The sequence below is a fragment of the Triticum aestivum genome, chromosome 7D, assembly GCF_018294505.1.
Source record: "Triticum aestivum cultivar Chinese Spring chromosome 7D, IWGSC CS RefSeq v2.1, whole genome shotgun sequence".
NCBI lineage: Eukaryota > Viridiplantae > Streptophyta > Magnoliopsida > Poales > Poaceae > Triticum > Triticum aestivum.
In genome coordinates this window covers 587,424,926-587,446,266 of record NC_057814.1, presented here as the reverse complement: position 1 = coordinate 587,446,266, position 21,341 = coordinate 587,424,926, and the positions used below count along the sequence as shown (strand labels likewise).

Genomic DNA, 21,341 nt, shown 5'->3' with positions numbered 1-21,341 from the left:
GATTATGTTACTAAATGGGTAGAAGCTATTCCAATTAGTAGTGCTGATCAGAACACCTCTATTAAAATGCTTAAGGAAGTTATTTTCCCAAGGTTTGGAGTCCCTAGATATTTAATGACTGATGGTGGTTCACACTTTATTCATGGTGCTTTCCGTAAAATGCTTGCTAAGTATGATGTTAACCATAGAATTGCATCACGCTATCATCCTCAGTCTAGTGGTCAAGTTGAGCTTAGCAATAGAGAAATAAAATTAATTTTGCAAAAGACTGTCAATAGGTCCAGGAAGAATTGGTCTAAGAAATTAGATGATGCACTTTGGGCTTATAATCCTATGGGTATGTCTCCTTATAAAATGGTTTATGGAAAAGCTTGTCATTTGCCTCTTGAGTTAGAACATAAAGCATACTGGGCAGTTAAAGAACTCAACTATGATTTGAAACTTGCTGGCGAAACGAGGTTATTTGATATTAGCTCATTAGATGAATGGAGAACCCAAGCTTATGAAAATGCAAAATTATTCAAAGAAAAGGTTAAAAGATGGCATGACAAAAGAATCTAAAAGCGTGGGTTTAAAGTCGGAGAATATGTTCTTTTGTACAACTCTCGTTTTAGATTCTTTGCAAGAAAGCTCCTCTCAAAATGGGAAGGCCCATATGTCATCGAGGAGGTTTACCGGTCTGGAGCCATCAAAATAAATAATTCCGAAGGTACTAACCCGAAGGTTGTCAATGGACAACGAATAAAGCATTATATCTCAGGTACGCCTATTAATGTTGAAAGTAATATTATCCAAACTTTGACACCGGAAGAACACATAAAAGAGTCCTTCCGGAACACTCCAGAATCGTCAAAATAAGGAGGTACATGATACGGTAAGTAAACGGACTCCGAAAAATCTGCAAAAATATTTTTTTGTCAGTTTTGCAATATTTTAAAATTTTGGAAATAAAGAAACTTCTAGGAAGCGTCCCCTGGTGGGCACAAGACACCAGGGCACGTCAGGCATGCCTGGCGCGCCCAGGTGGGTTGTGCCCACCTGGGACACCTTCCGAACTCCATTTCTCTTCTGTAAACTTGTCCTCCAAGATAAAAAAATCTATATATACTTCCCGAACCTGTTAATCACCATATCGCAAAGAAATCCTCTGTTCTCTTTTTCCCTTGTTGTTTTCTGTCAGATCCCATCTACCATGGCTACTTCAAGCTCCTCCAAGGACAAGTTCTTCAAGAACGTCATCAACCCATATCTGCGGGAGGTGGTGCAGCACCCTCAGGTCATTGAGATGCATGAGGGGGTGCTTCACCCTTGTGATGTGCCCTATCCCAAGGGGACGGGAGCCATGGAGGCTAGGCTTGAAGCTGTGGAGCAAGATGTCTTCTCGTGTAAGGGGATGGTGGAGCGTGGACTCCATGCCAATCACCTAATGATCACGGACCTCTCCCGTGATCTCAAGGTGGATGGCAAGCCCATGAAGGACATCGTCTTCACCTTCAACGAGCAAATCAACTTCCTCTAAAGCCAGATCTATGACCTCCAGAACCAAGTCTTTGAATATGAGGCGAGGTTTAAAGGTATGAGTTTGGCTTCTAGTTGCAGGACCCGTGAGACTCACTCTTCCTCTTATGATGGTGGACCACTGCCATGGAAATCCAAGGACAAGACCTCTTCTTCTTCACCACCACCATCTTCTTCACCCACAAAGGAGAACTGAGTATCGGGTATGGGCACTCCCCTTGGCCTCCGCCAAGCTTGGGGGAGGTGCCCCGGTATCGTATCATCCCACTATATTTTTGCTTTTACTTATTTTAGTTCGATCTATTTGCTTTAGATGAAATAAAGTTTAGTTTGATCCTTTCTTCTTTGAGAGTTTGCTAAGTGATCTATCTTTGTAATCGTGTTCAAGTTATATAATAAAGTTAGTTTGTGTTTTCACTTTCTTTACTTTCATGTTGCAAATAAAGAAAAGAAAAGACAAAGAAAGCAAATAAAAGAAAGGAAATAAATCAATAAGATCATATACTAATCCTATGGTAGGTGATAGCACCACATAAGGAAAAGTATAAGTAGGAAATTTTATTAGAGATTGACAAAAATAGCATTAGTCAATGATGCAACTCATGCAAGAACTAATAAGGGAAGGGAAGATTCACATATAAAATTACTATCCAAGAAATCTTTTGTGATTGTGAGCCCTCATCGAAATATTATATGCCAAAATTGTTGACGTTGGACAAGGAAGACAACGTAATGGTTTATGTTTGTTTACATTCACATAGAAGTCATATTGTCATAGATCCTTTAACATGTGGTGCTTGCCCCCTATCTTCGCTAGCCAAAATTTCCGCACTAAGTAGAGATACTACTTGTGCATCCAAAAACCCTTAAACCAAAATCTTGTTCAAGTGTCCACCATACCTACCTAGGGGTTGAGCAAGATCCCTCAAGTAAGTTGTCATCGGTGCAAAAAGGCAATAAAAATTGCTTCTAAATGTGTGAGATTGTTTAGTGTAAGAGAAAATTGAGCATTGCACGAACTTGTATGACAAAGAATAAAAGCGACAGACTGCATAATAAAGGTTGTCATCTTAAGGGGCAATGTAACATGACGTTCTTTTGCACTAAGGGATTGAGCATACAAATAAATAAGCGCATGGCAACCTCTGCTTCCCTCTGCGAAGGGCCTATATTTTACTTTTATGTATTTACTTTTATGCAAAGAGTCAAAGTTTTCCTTCTACTCCTTTTTTATTTTTCTCCTTTGGCAAGCATCATGTGGTGAGGAAAGATCTAGGCACATATGTACAGTTGAATATAGATAGCATGAGTTATTATTGTTGACATCACCCTTGAGGTGAGTATGTTGGGAGGCGAAACTATAAGCCCCTATATTTCTAGGTGTCCGGTTGAAACGTTTTGCTTATGTGTACAAGGTGAGTGTTAGCAATCATAGAAGACTATATGATGGTTGAGTATGTGGACTTGCCTAAAGGCTCTGACATGTGACCCTTCCTGAAGAGATGATGAATTGTAGTTCAAAGTTGACTGAGAACATAGTTTGTTGGTTTCTAATAGAGTTTTTGCTTTATACTTCGATTATGTGATGAACGGTTACTTATTCATGGGAAGTGTGTGATAGAAGTTCTATGATAAAAGTATTATGTTTAAATTTGTTGTTGTTATAATAATCAACATGATGCTTCTATGCCCGTATTTTGTTTGTATCGACACCTCACTCTCAAAGCATGTGGACATGTTTTTCGATTTCGGTTTTTGCTTGAGGACAAGCGAGGTCTACGCTTGGGGGAGTTGATTCGTCCATTTTGCATCATGTTTCCTTACTGTTATTTATAATGTTTTTATCCATAATAATGCTTTTTGGAGTAATTCTAATGCCTTTTCTCTCATAATTTGCAAGGTACACACCAAGAGGGAGAATTCTGACAGTTGGAAATCTGGATCTGAAAAAAGCTACGTCAGGCCACCTATTCTGCACAACTCCAAATGAGCTGAAACTTCACGGAGATTTTTTATGGAATATATAAGAAATATTGGAGCCAATAACTACCAGAGGGGGCCCACCAAGTGGGCACAACCCACCTGGGCATGCCAGGCCCCCCAGGCGCGCCCTGGTGGGTTGTGGCCTCCTCGGCCAACCTCTGGTGCCCATCTTCTGGTATATAAGTCATTTTTACCTAGAGAAAATGAAGACAAGACTTTCGGGGCGGAGCACCACCGTCTCGAGGCGGAACTTGGGCAGGAGCACTTTTGCGCTCCGGGGGAGCGATTCTGCCGGGGGAACTTCCCTCCCGAAGGGGGAAATCATCGTCATAATCATCACCAACAACTCTCCCATCTTGGGGAGGGCAATCTCCATCAACATCTTCACCAGCACCATCTCATCTCAAACCCTTGTTCAACTCTTGTATTCAATCTTGTTACCAGAACTATAGATTGGTGCTAGGGGTGACTAGTAGTGTTGATTACTTCTTGTAGTTGATTACTATATGGTTTATTTGGTGGAAGATTATATGTTCAGATCCATGATGCTATTTAATACTCCTCTGATCATGAGCATGTTTATTATTTGTGAGTAGTTACTTTTTTTCTTGAGGTCACGAGATAAATCATGTTGCAAGTAATCATGTGAACTTGATATGTGTTCGATATTTTGATAGTATGTATGTTGTGATTCCCATAGTGGTGTCATGTGAACGTCGACTACATGACACTTCACCATATTTGACCCTAAGGGAATGCATTGTGGAGTAGTAAATAGATGGTGGGTTGCGAGAGTGATAGAAGCTTAAACCCCAGTTTATGCACTATTTCGTAAGGGACCGATTGGATCCTAGAGTTTAATGCTATGGTTAGAATTTATTCTTAATACTTTTCTCGTAGTTGCGGATGCTTGCGGGAGGGTTAATCGTAAGTAGGAGGTTTGTTCAAGTAAGAACAGCACCTAAGCACCGGTCCACCCACACATCAAATTATCAAAGTAGCGAACATAGATCAAACCAACATGATGAAAGTGACTAGATGAAATTCCCGTGTACTCTCAAGAACGCTTTGCTTATCATAAGAGGCCGTTTTGGCCTGTCCTTTGCCTCAAAAGGATTGGGCTACCTTGCTGCATACTTATTGTTACTATCGTTACTTGCTCGTTACAAATTATCTTGCTACCAAACTACTCGCTACTTACCGTTTCAGCACTTGCACATATTACCTTACTGAAAACTATTTGCCATTTCCTTCTGCTCCTCGTTGGGTTCGACACTCTTACTTATCGAAAAGAGCTACAATTGATCCCCTATACTTGTGGGTCATCAATAACCCATAAGTATAGGGGATCAATTATAGCCTTTCCCAATAAGTAAGAGTGTCGAGCCCAACGAGGAGCTAAATTAATGGTAGAACAAATATTCTCTCAAGTTCTATCGACCATCGATACAACTCTACACATGCTTAATGTTCGCTTTACCTAGAACAAGTATGAAACTATAAGTACTTTGTAGGTGTGATAGGATAGGTTTACAAGATAATAAAGAACACATAAATAAAAGATAGGGGCTGTTTAGATAAAGAAACAACTAAGTTAGTTTTAGTAGAGAGCTTTTTGTCGCACGAAAGTTATTTGTCCCTAGGTAATCGATGATTAGACCGGTAATCATTATTGCAACTTTATATGAGGGCGAGGCATAAGCTAACATACTTTATCTACTTGGATCATATGCACTTATGATGGGAACTCTAGCAAGCATCCATAACTACTAAAGATCATTAAGGTAAAACCCAATCATAGCATTAAAGTATCAAGTCCTCTTTACTCCCATACGAAAACAACCCCCTTATTCGGGTTTAAACTTCTGTCACTCTAGCAACCCACCATAAGCGAATCATGAATATATTGCAAACCCTATAGTGGGGATCCCTCACGCTTGCGCAACACGGAGAGCACCATAGGACAGCACCAATAATAAAACATACAACTCAAACCAATCACGATCATCAATCAACCCATAGGACAAAACGGATCTATTCAAACATCATAGGATAGCCATACATCTAATATATAGCATTGAGCACCATGTTTAAGTAGAGATTACATCGAGTAAAATAGAGGTTACACCGCTGCATAGAGGGGGAGAGAGTTGGTGATGACGGCGGCGAAGTTGTTGGTGTAGATCATCGTCATGATGATGGCCCCAGCGGCGTTCCGTCACCACCGGGAGAGAGGGGGAGAGAGCCCCCCTCCTTCTTCTTCCTTGACCTCCCCCCTAGATGGGAGGAGGGTCTCCCCTCTGGTCCTTGGCCTCCATGGCAGCGGAGGTGCGAGAGCCCCTCCGAGATTGGACCTCTCTCTCTCTCTCTCTCTCTCTCTCTCTCTCTCTCTCTCTCTCTCTCTCTCTCTATCTCTCTCTCTGTTTCCTTCTATTTCCGCGTTCCCCTTTTCTGGCCGTTCACCGTTTTTTAAATTCCCAGAGATCCGTAACAACGATTGGGTTGAAATTTTGACACAATTTTTATCCGGATATTATCTTTCTTGCGGCGAAAGAAGGGCACCAACCGCCTTACGGGATGGCCACAAGCCTTCCAGGTGCGCCCCTAGGTCTTGTGGGCCCCTTGAGCATTGTCTCGCATTGATTCCAATTTCCAAAAATCACATATATTCCAAAAAAATCTCCGTAAGTTTTTATCGTGTTTGGACTTTGTTTGGTATGGATATTCTGCGAAACTAAAAACATGCAACAAACAGGAATTGGCACTGGGCACTGGATCAATATGTTAGTCCCAAAAATAGTATAAAAAGTTGCCAAAAGTATATGAAAGTTGTTGAATATTGGCATGAAACAATCAAAAATTATAGATACGACGGAGACTTATCAATCTCCTAAAGGTGTTGTGTACAACCCTAAACCTCTGGTTATGACCAACAACATGGAGGAACATGGCCACTTGCTCTTCCACAGTGGTGTGGATGCTATCTTCTAGCAGCGCCTTGCTCCTAAACGTATACACAAGTCTGGCGAAAGGTGCTCTTTTCATTCGGAGCATCCACAGAGCCTCTGTGTAGTTGCAGTTGTAGATGTAATTCAGATTCGCTATCCTCTCTTGATCCCGAATTAACATCGGACCATACCGGATGTGAGGTTTCTCATTCCGACGAACAACTCTCTTATGGACCTACATGATCCAGGCCTGAACCATAGCTATGAGCGATGCTGCCTGAACTAGAAGATTCGTCTGTTCATCCACAACCTAAGCGACATCCATGATGCGGTCAGAAATGGCGCTATCGACCCTAAACACTCATATCGAACGACCTAACACATAACAGAGGAGGGGGAGGGGGTAGCTTACCAGCTTCAAGCTCGGGGGAGACATGGCGGGGACGAGGATGGCTGGACGGAGACAAAGAAGAAAGGGAGAAGCAGATGCCGCTGCCGAGGAGTGCTCCTGCCGCCTCTTGCAGCTGTAGGGGAGTGTCGCATCCGCAAATCTGAGTCGCCACCGCCCTGGTGCTAACAACAAAGGAGGTTTTGTCCTACAGCTAGAGGTGAGCGAGTCAATGGGGTGGTGAGGGTATATTTGGCGCCACCCCGCCTTGGCCGATTTTCCCACCCGCCATCTGCGCCCGCATTCCCCCTACACCGCGCCCTATGTCGCGTCTTCGTTTTCTGCCCCACTCAGCCTGGCTCGCTAGAAACGGCCAATTCGAGCGTTCACTATGAGCCGTGCTTTGGGGTGCTTTAAGTTCCGTGTAGATGCGAGTCAGGTCGGCCTGCATGCAACCAAACGGCCCATTTTCATTCCGCCCGGGCCTGGTTGGGCTGTATGCAGCCTACCAAACGCGTCCTTAGTCATCGTTGCATGCTTTCAGAAATTCAGTCCTTGAATCAACATAGCCTAACACTCTCTGTTCTTATGTAATGAACTTCTTCATTTTTCCCTTGGCCGTTCATCAGGGGTTGGCCGTTGGTGTCGTCAATGGCGAGCATGGACCATGGAGTTGTCCTTGCTTCTTCAAGTCGCTCAGGTGGAGAGCGTGCTGATAACATGTTGAATGTAAAATGGAGAGACAACAAGAGACAAAGCAAATGATTCAAGTATCCTCTTTATTCATGATAGAGCACATATTTATACAACGGGAAAGGACACGATCTCTGGGAGGCGTTTGTTCGGAGAGACGCGAGGACCGCTGTGTCGGTTGCCAAAATGGCAACCGCACGTGGGAGATTAATGCAGGGATTAATCTTAAATTAACTGATTAAATCCTAATAAGGAGTAGCGGCGTGAGTCCTCCCGGGTGTGGGCGGACACAACCGAAGGTCGTTGGATGGAGGCGGCGTTGACCTGGAGTCCCAGCCCGATCTGGATCGAGGGACTTACGGAAGACGTTACTGGCGGCGGACATGGTGGTTGACCAGACAGAAGAATCAACACGCAAAGATGTGATAGAGATAAACAGCGACGACCGGGCAATAGAAGAAGCAGCAACTGCGCGAGATTGGATCGGCAAGCACGAGTTGCGCGTGCTAAAAAAATAATCTAGACTAATATCTTGTTAGAAAAGCAACTTGTCTCTCTCGAAGGCCCAAGGGCATATATATATATATAAGAAAAATACATACTACCACATAGTAGTAGTTACCTCTGTAAACATAAGCTAATAAGTAATTCTTGACCAATACTAATACTTCCTAACAAAGAGGACCATGAAATCAAATGTAGCAACATAAAATCAAATAAAACACATAAAGATAAATTATAACCATATTTACATGCTGAACATATTTACACGATATTGATGATGCATACATTTGCAATACATAAGGACATATATTTTTACACAAATTGAAGACATATACCGGTATCCCTAAACAAGGTGCACATGCTTATTTAATATTGTGTATGTAGGTGGATATGTGGTTGATGTTTTACTACTCAGTAGGGTAGGAAGGCTCCATGGCAAGACCACACATGCCTCTCTTGTCAGAAATATCCTTCTCCATTCTTAAATACCCATTCTCACCCCATGTTGTCCCCCACGAATTCTTCAACAACCAATATTTTGTGCCATCAGTCGTCTTTCCATAGCCAATAGCTGCAATACCATGGTCTAGGTCAGTGCCGCAAGAACCAGTCATCACTCCACCTTTGTAAAATTGGAACGTCATGTCACCACCATCGACGGCTACTGAAATAGGCTGGTTCGCGACAGCCGCCATGAGGGCACCTTCATTGTTGGCTGGCACATCCTCGTAACTCTTGATGGTGGCGGCATCTTTGGATCCACTCTTGCACTTGCCATCTCCTGCTTTATATGGGTAGCTAGACTCACCAGTCAGTCCACCATTTGAAATGATGAACTTGAAGGCATCATCCATGAGCCCGCCCTCACAGCCCTGATCCACGCCGTGGACATCACAATCTACCAACTCCTGTTCCGATAAAGAGATAAGCTTGCCAGTTTTCAGCTTGACAATGCCCTCGGTTGCAGCAATGGCGGAAAATGCCCAACAACAACCTATAAATGATTGTATTGTGTGACATACATGATCACATGATTTTTTCATGCAAAAATATTAAGAGAAATATGCAGTACATCGATATACTATGCACTTACCACATTGGCCCTGATCCTTGATGGGAGTGACCGCACCCTTGGTCCTCCAGTCTACTGTTGCTGGAAGTGCATCCAAGCTTACGTTCTCATACCCGAATCCCGTGGGAGCCCTCTCCAAGCTAGATTTGTATCCCTTGTTAGCCTTTGTCGTCTTAAACTCCTCGTTGGTGAGGTCAGCAAACTGATTGACTCCCAAATAGAACTTGTGGTTCTCGGCGTTGAAGGACTCGATGAACTCGACATTAGCCTTGAACACCTTAAGCCGTTGTGCCTTCTCAGTGGCATCCTTGTACACACGGCCATATTGCAACATCCAACTCTCGTGGCTCGCCGCGATCGACAAGTCATCACTGAGCTCGCGAGCTGCTAGGACTGAACTACAGATGCAGAGGCAACCGAGGATGGCAAGAAGCAAATGCTTTGGTGGATGGTCATGTTGATAAGAGGATGTGTGTATTGCTAGCGACTACCTGTAGTATGCAGTATGTGTGGTTTGCTTTGGTTTAGCAAATAGAACTGGGTGGTATATATAGTTACATGTACGTATTTAAGTATAGGGGATAATGAGATACGGTGCTTGCACGATATTGTGAGTAGAAAGAGACTCCTGCGTATCGGTAAGGTACTTCTGGTATAAAATATTCTTGTGCAAATGAGATATACGTTGCTTGTACGTGGGCTTGCTGCATATGTGAGAATGACAGGCACGTTTGATTATTTCCTGCGTTAATTAACTAAGTTGATTAGCTAATCTTGAGATAGCGATTACTTGTGGTCAAGATTTTTAGGCTATTTTTCCATACCAGGTTTTCTTTGAGCATAACTGGTTAATTAATTAGCCTTACGATTACAACATCTTTTGTCTGGTCAGCAAAACTCTTATTACTACTTCTTGAGACATCACATCTTGTTTAGAGGAACACGACAACTTCGACAGGTGAAGAGTTTCCTCGTGGAATAAAGTAAAAATAAATAAATCTGCATTTATTTTCCGGTGTTAACTAAGTAGATTAGCATACTGGTTAGTTAGCCATCATGGTTGTCACTTCACTTTGTTAACATATTCGATGTTTAAAACATTAAAAAAGTAGAGAAATAAATTTTCATGCTCAGAACTGACATATTCAAGTGTGGATCAGCAAGAACTTCTTGTTTTATTGTGCAACCGGGTTACGTAATATTTTCTCATTCCTCCCAATAGTTAAGTTTTGAAGTGGTTTATTTTATTTTATTTTCCATAAAAATTCTGGAGTTGTCTGCCTAGGTCGTGATTGTATATTTGTTGCATGTTTTGTTCTTGAATGCCTAAGAGATCTACTGATCTTGAATAATGCCTATTTCCGTCTTCTTGATTGATAGGTCAAAGAAATAGAATTTTATATGCCTATGCATGCATATTATTAGTTCATGTAGGCTCGCTGCTGATTTATCTTCTACGTGTATGAATGATCTTTATTGATTTCACTAGAAGGGTTTGCAAATTTGGATGTATAGCGCTAGCACACCACAGGCATAGTCTTCGGCTGGGAAGGGGTGGTAAAAGAGGAACAATAGGGAGATAGCTTGTGTGACCCGGATGTATCCCTGATCCGTCGCTCCTCAACAGAGCTGCGCTAATTGATCTTGGACTTCAGTTTTTCTGGTATTCTAGCCAGGGATTCTGCAATAGGAGAAGGATACGTCCTTGGTGAACTAGCATAAGTGCTAAATATAGCTGCCCTGTCTTGGTTCAGTCTTGATTCTAAACGGTTATTTAATTGCATTTCTACTAGTTCAGTTTAGAGGTAATATCACGAGGTAAAAGCACGGCAGACCCAGGAACTTGTCGGGCCCGTGATGTTTCGGCCCACATACTTGTAAAAGCCCACTCCGCCACCCACAAACTTGCAGCCCATGTGCAAAAACACCCAAAGCCAATCCCGCTGCGACATCTGGCCGAGGCGGGGCCGAGGCGGTCGTTGCCCGCTTTTGCAGAAACCCCCCCTGGCATTTACCAGTACTGAACCCGCACTCCACATCTCCACCGAAGGAGCACAGTTGATTCAGTATAGAAAGAGGACTGGCTGTACTAAGACAAAAGAGTACTCCTATTCAGTTGGCAAAGGACAGTAGAGCACAACGGCAGATCCTGGGTTTGAAACCCAGGCCAAACCATTTTTTGCTATTTTCAACATAGAAAAGATTCAGACTGTTGCTATTTTGAACATAGAAAACATAGAAATCAATTCAGAATTTGCTGTACATATGTACCATGACTGAAAAAATTCAGAATTTGCTGTACATATGTACCATGACTGAAAAAATTTAGAATTTGATGTACATATGTACCATGACTGAAAAATGCAGAATTTGAGCACATATTTTAAGCAGCAGAGATTGGTTCAAACATCATTTAAACAAGTACAACATAAAAGAGTTTGCTGTCACAAAATACACTTAAGCTTAGCAGCAGCACCATGGAGTTTGCTGTCACAAAATACATCACTAAAGGAAGTTCATCCATGAACTCTTACATTTGCTGAGACAAAATGAAGTTCATTCATGAACTTGTAGGTGTACTAATGGAATGGCCTACAAGTTGAGATCTGGAATTTCTGTAGCCCTGTCATCTCCGAACAACCAGTAATATGCACCTCTTCCAGTACCAAATCCAAGTCCTAAAGATGTGTTATATGATAAGCACAATAAACATGATAATATGCAAGTGTGTTTATATGATAAGCAGAACAACATCTTGTGACAAATTACCTGTTAAAAACCTCTGAATTATTGTTTAGCAGAATATCACACTTGCTGAAATCACTAAAATAAGCTTTAACCCATGTCTTCACATCCAATCTTTCAGTCCAGTGAAATGCAGCAGAGCAGTGCCCATCCATCCTTTGGCAGTTCTCTCTCCATTTAACTTTATTTGGAGATCTTGCTATGGCCCATAGATCCTGCTTCAGCACTCCCCCTTTGTGTTTTTCATGGAAATTCTGGTATATATGTCTCACACAGAATCTATGCTCTGAATCTGGCCAAACCTTCTTAACTGCATTTATTAAGCCCTTTTGCTTGTCACTCATTATTGTAAATGGAGCAGTGTTTCTCACATTAAGATCATCTCTTACTGTGGTTAAGAACCACTCCCACGAACTAGTGCATTCCACTTCTACCCAGCCCATGGCAATAGGGAATATACAATCATTTGGGTCAATGCCAACAACACTCAGCAAAATTCCCTTAAACCTGGTCTTCATATGACACCCATCAATAAAAATAATTGGTCTACAGCCCTTGAGCCAGCCTCTTTTACATGCATCATAAGACCAGTAAAGGGTTTTCAAGCATTTCCTCCCTAATGGAAAATTTGTGTCCTTCACAAGAGCAGTGGATAGGAGAAATGTGGAACCTGGGTTAGATCTTCTCAGTTCACTTCCATAGTCCCATAATTTGTTGAATTGCTCCTCCTCATCTCCATGTATCTCCTTGAGAGCTTGTTTCCTTGCTCTAGCTAACTTCCATCTGTTTGGTGTCACATTGAACTCCTTTGTAACCTTCCTTGAGAAAGTTCCAAGTGACATCTTCTGATCATCCCTAAATTCATCTATGAAGTATGCTGTTAGAAATTTTGAAGTGAGGGACCTCAACTTCCATTTTTTTGGACATCTGTGCTCAGCTGCATATGCCTTGATGACAAAACCCCCTGTTCTGTTGTCTTTACCAGCCTTCAACATCCAGGGGCAACCTTTCTGACATACTGCATCCAGCCTAGATGGCTCATTTTTTACCTTCCTGATCTTAACTCTTTGCCTAATAGAGTATGCTGTCAAAGCATTTCTGAGCTCCTTCACATCAGCAAAAACCATGCCAACTTTAAAAATAGGTGATTTCATGTCAACTTTTGCATTGAAAGCCCTGAATTTGTATTTCAAGTACTCTTCTTCTTCTTTTGTCAGGTCCAAATCTTCATCATCAAGAACATACTCAGGTTCCACATCTGGCTCCTCCACCTCCTCTTCTTCATGCACATCAAAATCAATATTGCCATCAAACAAATCATCATCTCCCTCATCAATCTCATAATCACTATCACTGAAGTCAGTATCTGTGTCTGCTAGCTGAGCTTCCTCATTACCATCTTCATTGACATTATTTGCTTCTGCTGCCATCTCAGATATGGGATCTTCATTCAAAACTTGAGCTTCACAAACAGCCCTACTTGGCATTTTTGTAGGACTACTAACAACTAGCAATGTTGGGCTTCCTTTATATATCACATCATCCCTGCAGATTTGTATGAAGTTTGAATGATCAACCAACATGTGAAGTACCTTGTGATCTGCACCTACTTTGATCATGGCTTGGACATCTGAATCTCCCCTAATATGCACCAATCCATCTGATAACTCATGCCCAGGTCTGCACCAGTACATGTTCTGCTCATCAACACCATAGCCTAGCCACTTCAGATACTCTTGGAGGACAGAATAGCTCAAATTAGCTGCACTGCAATAATCCAATATCTCTAGAGTAGCCCCATAATATTCCAGATTATTGCTTGGCCCACAAAAGAGACCATTGTGCTCAATTTCCAGAGTAAAGAAGATGCTCTCAACTGCTACTCCCATTGCAGAATCACAAACTGCAAAACAGCAAACACAAGTTGTGTTTATTAGCTACAAATTAAACATACAGCCTAATAATGATGTTGCAATCAAAATCCCTCTTCACATATAAATCTTGTTGAAATTCTCAAATCACAAACCATCTTCAGCAGCAGCAATGCATGTGCACATACAATCCAATAAAAAGTAACATTTTGACATGTCATACGCATCCAACCAAATTTCAAACTACAGACACCGAAACAACCAAACCCTAGCACAAATCCATCGGCTCACCAAGAACATCCATCCATCCTAATTACATCACCTGCAAACAGCCGTTCGAATCATCTATATTTCCGTCTGAATCCAACCGATCGTCCTAGTTCAAGAACCCTACCAAACCCCCACCCCCACAAAAGACGCAACATGACTGGCACATAACAGAGCATAACAGGGCATACCATAGTCCGGGGGGATAGCTCCAGGTTCACGCACGAAACCGACGGATTCCGGTGGCTCCATGCCTGCGCCGGTCGCCGCCGCCGCCGCCGAGACGGCTGACGTCATCTTGGAGCGGAACCGTCGCCACAGCGCGCGAGTTCTGTGGAGAGATGAAACAACAGGGCAAAACAGAGTTTGCCAAACCCCTTTAAGCATTTTTCCCTTCGGTGGAGATGTGGAGTGCGGGTTCAGTACTGGTAAATGCCAGGGGGGTTTCTGCAAAAGCGGGCGACGACCGCCTCGGCCAGATGTCGCAGCGGGATTGGCTTTGGGTGTTTTTGCACATGGGCTGCAAGTTTGTGGGTGGCAGAGTGGGGTTTTGCAAGTTTGTGGGCCGAAACATCACGGGCCCGACAAGTTCCTGGGTCTGCCGTGCTTTTACCTCTAATATCACCCAAAGTCATAGAACTTGGGTTGTATGTTCAATTTGATGTTAAAACTTTAAAAATACGATTTTGTGGTCATCTAACTTGACTCAAGCGTGCAAACGCGATCATAGTACGTGTATACGAGTGTATCCATATTTATAGACCCACCGGTCAGTGAATAATTTAGCTGGGCATGACGTATTTCTATAAAAAAAAAACTCAATTTTTTAATTTGCGGAAAAGTTTACTGCTGTGGCCCATTTATGCAAAGGGGATCTATTCTAACAGGGAACGCTCTAGCCGCTCCAACCTTCAAGTCTGTATATCTTTTTTTAGCGGTTCAAGTTTGTATATCTAATATAGATAACGATCGTGTATGTACCCAAAGGTGACACATGTGAGCTTAAATGGGCTGCATATATTGCGGCCCATTTTGCACGTGTTATTTTTTTTAAGATATCTGTAAAACCTGTATGTTATATAAATGTGTTTATTACATATTTTTGCACATAAATATTTCCACATAATAAATAAAGCATGCTTTGACTCAAAGAACATACTTTTGCACATGTTTTTTCTATAAATGGTTGTACCCCTAAAAAAATTAAACTATTAATATGGAGATTTAGTCATGGCTAATATTTAATTTATATATCTTTTCAATATAAGTCATGAGAAAAATTTATACACAAGTAAATATTCAGAAATATTTAGTAAATTTTTGTATTCATCATTTTGTATAATTTGAATATAACCCACAAGTTCATATTTTCTAGATGCATTAAGCATACTTATCTTATATAATATACATGTTTATATTTAAATGTTTTTTTACTAACCATGGTTTGTATGTATAGTATTTTAAACACACAAACATTTGAACATAATTTTATTACTTATGGTTTACAAAATGGCAACCGCACATGGGGGATTAATGCAGGGATTAATCTTAAATCAAGCAACTGATTAAATCCTAACTGGGAGTAGCGGCGGGAGACCTTCCGGGTGTGGGCGGACAAAAGCAAAGGTCGCTGGATGGAGGCGGCGTTGACCTAGAGTCCCAGCCCGATCTGGATCGAGGGACTTACGACAACGGTTACGGGCGGCGGACACGGTGGTTGACCAGACAACAGAATCAGCACGCAAAGATGTGATAGAGATAAACAGCGACGGCCGGGCAATAGAAGAAGCGGCGACCGCGCGAGATTGGATCGGGAAGCATGAGTTTGCGCGTGCTAAAAAAATAATCTAGACTCTAATATCATGTTAGAAAAGATACTTGTCTCTTTTGAAGGCCCAAGGGGCATATATATATATAGACACACTAGCACATATGTTCGTGCGTTGTAACGGGAGATAAAATAGTATGCATTTAAAGTCAGTGAAAATTATATGTGCCAGCAAAATCCTGTGTGCACACCAAAAAAGAACATTTAGTTTCTCGGTTTCGCCGCGTGTGAAGGAATCAATCCGCTATTTTCCATTTTTTGATCGAGGACATTTAAGAGATTTGTTACGTCATCGTACGCCATAGAAGGCCCATGAGTTATTCAATCGACTTTTTCTTTCAATCCTTTCATTCGAGGGGATTTTAAGGTATTAAGTTTCCGAATATCCTAGGAAACATGAACAAATTTTTAAGTCCTGAACAGATTTTTCAAAATTATGTAAACTTTTGGAAAAACACGAACAGAATATGAAAGGGAAAATCGTTTAAAATTCACAAAAATTTTCTGTAAACACCAACTTTTTTTTATAAAAACATGAACACTATTTGAATTTGTTAGTATTTTTTTAAAATGGGAACATGTATTGAAAATTCAAAAGGTTTTTAGAAAATGTGTATTTTTATATAGAAACTTTATTTTTAATTGTGAGAGTTTCACTAAAAAAATAATATTTTTCGAATTTGGAGCATTTTTTGAAATGCCATTTTTTTAGAAATCTCGAACAATTTTTGAAAGCAATAATGTTTTGAAAAATGGGAAATGTTTGCAAGTTCCGAATATTTTTTGAAATAGCAATTTTTTTGGAATTCTGAACATTTTAATTTTTTAAAATTTTAAAGATTTTTGAGTATTGTTAATTTACGAAATAAATTGTAAAAAAAACTTGGAAGGGAAAAATGAAGTAAGTAAGGAGATTTAAAATAGAATAAAACGCAGAAACAAAAAAAAATGGGCTAGCCCATTTTTGGTTGTGCTGTGCGAAACTCCGACTATTTGTCGCCTGTGCGAAAAATAGAATTTCCCGTCTGCGTGGGCAGAAAAATAAGTGGTTTGGCTTCGCTGGGCCACAGCGCGCGGCCCACGTACGGAAATTCTTTTTTTAGCAGACAAACACATAAATTTTAGTACCACCTCGGATAGGAAAAAAATCGGCGGTGAACAGATGAAAAAACTGGCGAAACGTACCTTGCTTTATTACTGGTATATATACATATATATATACATAGATATAGATATATAGATATAGATATAGATATATAGATATAGATATAGATATATAGATATATAGATATATAGATATATAGATATATAGATATAGATATAGATATTACACAAGACTTGAGATGCAAGGAAAATAAACATAAGCTAATAAGAAATTCTTGACCAATACTAACACTTCCTAACAAAGAGGACCATGAAATCAAATGTAGCAACATAAAATCAAATAAAACACATAAAGATAAATCATCACCATCATTTACATGCTGAACATATTTACACGATATTGATGATGCATACATTTGCAATACATAAGGACATATATTTTTACACAAATTGAAGACATATACCGGTATCCCTAAACAAGGTGCACATGCTTATTTAATATTGTGTATGTAGGTGGATATGTGGCATTTGATGTTTTACTACTCAGTAGGGTAGGAAGGCTCCATGGCAAGACCACACATGCCTCTCTTGTCAGAAATATCCTTCTCCATTCTTAAATACCCATTCTCACCCCATGTTGTCCCCCACGAATTCTTCAACAACCAATATTTTGTGCCATCAGTCGTCTTTCCATAGCCAATAGCTGCAATACCATGGTCTAGGTCAGTGCCGCAAGAACCAGTCATCACTCCACCTTTGTAAAATTGGAACGTCATGTCACCACCATCGACGGCTACTGAAATAGGCTGGTTCGCGACAGCCGCCATGAGGGCACCTTCATTGTTGGCTGGCACATCCTCGTAACTCTTGATGGTGGCGGCATCTTTGGATCCACTCTTGCACTTGCCATCTTCTGCTTTATATGGGTAGCTAGACTCACCTGTCAGTCCACCATTTGAAATGATGAACTTGAAGGCATCATCCATGAGCCCGCCCTCACAGCCCTGATCCACGCCGTGGACATCACAATCTACCAACTCTTGTTCCGATAAAGAGATAAGCTTGCCAGTTTTCAGCTTGACAATGCCCTCGGTTGCAGCAACGGCGGAAAATGCCCAACAACAACCTATAAATGATTGTATTGTGTGACATACATGATCACATGATTTTTTCATGCAAAAATATTAAGAGAAATATGCAGTACATCGATATACTATGCACTTACCACATTGGCCCTGATCCTTGATGGGAGTGACCGCACCCTTGGTCCTCCAGTCTACTGTTGCTGGAAGTGCATCCAAGCTTACGTTCTCATACCTGAATCCTGTGGGAGCCCTCTCCAAGCTAGATTTGTATCCCTTGTTAGCCGTTGTCGTCTTAAACTCCTCGTTGGTGAGGTCAGCAAACTGATTGACTCCCAAATAGAACTTGTGGTTCTCGGCGTTGAAGGACTCGATGAACTCGACATTAGCCTTGAACACCTTAAGCCGTTGTGCCTTCTCAGTGGCATCCTTGTACACACGGCCATATTGCAACATCCAACTCTCGTGGCTCGCCGCGATCGACAAGTCATCAGTGAGCTCGCGAGCTGCTAGGACTGAACTACAGATGCAGAGGCAACCGAGGATGGCTAGAAGCAAATGCTTTGGTGGGATGGTCATGTTGATAAGAGGATGTGTGTATTGCTAGCGACTACCTGTAGTATGCAGTATGTGTGGTTTGCTTTGGTTTAGCAAATAGAACTGGGTGGTATATATAGTTACATGTACGTATTTAAGTATAGGGGATAATGAGATTCGGTGCTTGCACGATATTGTGAGTAGAAAGAGACTCCTGCGTATCGGTAAGGTACTTCTGGTATAAAATATTCTTGTGCAAATGAGATATACGTTGCTTGTACGTGGGCTTGCTGCATATGTGAGAATGACAGGCACGTTTGATTATTTCCTGCGTTAATTAACTAAGTTGATTAGCTAATCTTGAGATAGCGATTACTTGTGGTCAAGATTTTTAGGCTATTTTTCCATACCAGTTTTTCTTTGAGCATAACTGGTTAATTAATTAGCCTTACGATTACAACTTCTTTTGTCTGGTCAGCAAAACTCTTATTACTACTTCTTGAGACATCACATCTTGTTTAGAGGAACACGACAACTTCGACAGGTGAAGAGTTTCCTCGTGGAATAAAGTAAAAATAAATAAATCTGCATTTATTTTCCGGTGTTAACTAAGTAGATTAGCATACTGGTTAGTTAGCCATCATGGTTGTCACTTCACTTTGTTAACATATTCGATGTTAAACATTAAAAAAGTAGAGAAATAAATTTTCATGCTCAGAACTGACATATTCAAGTGTGGATCATCAAGAACTTCTTGTTTTATTGTGCAACCGGGTTACGTAATATTTTCTCATTCCTCCCAATAGTTAAGTTTTGAAGTGCTATATTTTATTTTATTTTCCATATAAATTCTGGAGTTGTTTGCCTAGGCCGTGATTGAATATTTGTTGTGTGTTTTGTTCTTGAATGCCTAAGAGATCTACTGATCTTGAATAATGACTATTTCCGTCTTCTTGATTGATAGGTGAAAGATTTATATGCCTATGCATATTATTAGTTCATGTAGGCTCGCTGCTGATTTATCTTCCATGTATATGAATGATCTTTATTGATTTCACTAGAAGGGTTTGCAAGTTTGGATGTATAGCGGTAGCACACCAGAGGCATAGTCTTCAGCTGGGAAGAGGTGGTAAAAGAGGAACAAGAGGGAGATAGCTTGTCGGACCAGGATGTATGCGTGATCCGTCGCTTCTCAACAGAGCCAGGCCCGTTGATGAGGGAGGCCAAATTGGCCGACCGCACAGGGCCCCAAAATTTTGGGGGCCCCCAGTCCAGCAAGTTATATGTGTACATATATGTGAAAAGTAGAAGGCCCAGTAAAAAACACACTCCAGCCAGCCCATTCTAGCAGCCATGCACGCAGCCCCCTGCAGCACGCCAGTTCATTTCCCTAACTCTCGTCTCCCAATTACGATTATAGCATCAGAAATTCAGATAATTTCTAAACAAAATCAAAATCCCGATCGCACGTACATGAAAAGGCAACAGGGCGGCGACGGCTGGGTGCCTGGCCGACGGCGATAGTATCGAGCAAGGCGACGATGGCAGAAGGAAGACACAAGGTCAAACTAGGAGTGCGTACGCGGCAGCCGATCGGCCAGGCGGCCACGCCCCACGGCGCATCATCCTGCCAAAAGTAAGTCCTTGTAGAGAAAGCCCTAATTTATTTTGCTAGTGTAGGCTACTTTTTTGTTAAATGAAAATTTCAAAATCTTACATGTAGGTGAAGTCTTTTTACAGTTTCTTAGCTATAAAGGGGCTATAGTTCATATAGTTTGAATTGATTCAGATTAAGTTTTGATTTATTAAACAGAAAGACTCGTGCATCCCGGAAGGAAGTATGATTCCGGTGCTTCAAAGGCAGTACCATACCTTACTATTTTATACCATTAGTATTTGATATATTTCCTAGATATTGTGCCAAATAAGTCATATTTGAAGTTATATAATTAAGTGAGACTATGCTTTGCTTACGTTAGTTCTTCAATTATATGATTCATTACAAAAAATTAGGCCCCTATTTTGATATCCGCCCCGGGCCCCCAAATTTCTGGAGACGGCCCTGAACAGAGCTATGCTAGTTGATCTTGGACTTCAGTTTTTCTGGTATTCTAGCCAGGGATTCTGCAATAGGAGAAGGATACTTCTGTGGTGAACTAGCATGAGTGCTAAGTAAGTAGCTGCCCTGTCTTAGTTCAGCCTTGGATTCAGCGTCGATTCTAAACAGTTACTTAATTGCCATTCTATTAGTTCAGTTTAAATGGAAGTATAAAAGTTGATCATCCTGAAATCTTTACTAGGGATAAAACTGTGTCGTGTAAAACTATGTGTGCTTTGTCCGTACGTCAGCTGAAATTAGCTCTGTCATGTTTGCGTGTGAAGAATGTTTATTGCAGACTCGAGCCCACTTCCCTTTGCTCACACACCAACCCGGTTTGCTAGAAGGATCCCCATATGTGCATGGCTAAAATTGGATCGACTCTCTGAATTTTCTTGCATTCGGATCAGAGCGTGCAGCAAGTAGGGTTGCCCATCAGGACTTATCATACTGGCCCTCGTTGTATTGAACCATTAAACATGTTATCAGTAGATTTCAGCTGGGCGTATTAGAATCGTAAAAGAATGATTGATAGATCATCACAGGAATTCACGGCACAACAAAGCACACATATCCATCTAGTAATAATGTAGCTCAGGATAAATGCTCGCCTCTCGCTTGGCTCATATGAGATTTTTATAAAGGACTATCAATTCCAGAACAAACAAAACGCTGACCACTCTTTCAAGTTAATGCAATATAG

General features: G+C 41.2%; 1 protein-coding gene across 1 annotated transcript; it reads right to left on the bottom strand.

Annotated features, from left to right (window-relative positions):
• Positions 1-17,384: 17,384 nt before the first annotated feature.
• Positions 17,385-18,624, bottom strand: LOC123163748 (senescence-specific cysteine protease SAG39-like). Its single transcript, XM_044581107.1, has 2 exons — positions 18,147-18,624; positions 17,385-18,047 (listed from the first exon to the last, which is right to left on the bottom strand). Exons 1-2 carry the CDS (start codon positions 18,580-18,582, stop codon positions 17,461-17,463), a joined length of 1,023 nt encoding a protein of 340 aa, XP_044437042.1. The 5' UTR covers positions 18,583-18,624; the 3' UTR covers positions 17,385-17,460.
• Positions 18,625-21,341: the final 2,717 nt, after the last annotated feature.

What these genes read in the sequence shown, in the direction of transcription:
- LOC123163748 (XM_044581107.1), bottom strand. Translation starts at nt 18,582, where the DNA reads ATGACCATCCCACCAAAGCATTTGCTTCTAGCCATCCTCGGTTGCCTC. An exon ending in CAAGGATCAGGGCCAATGTG is followed by an intron (nt 18,048 to 18,146) that starts GTAAGTGCATAG and finishes AATCATTTATAG; the next exon opens with GTTGTTGTTGGGCATTTTCC.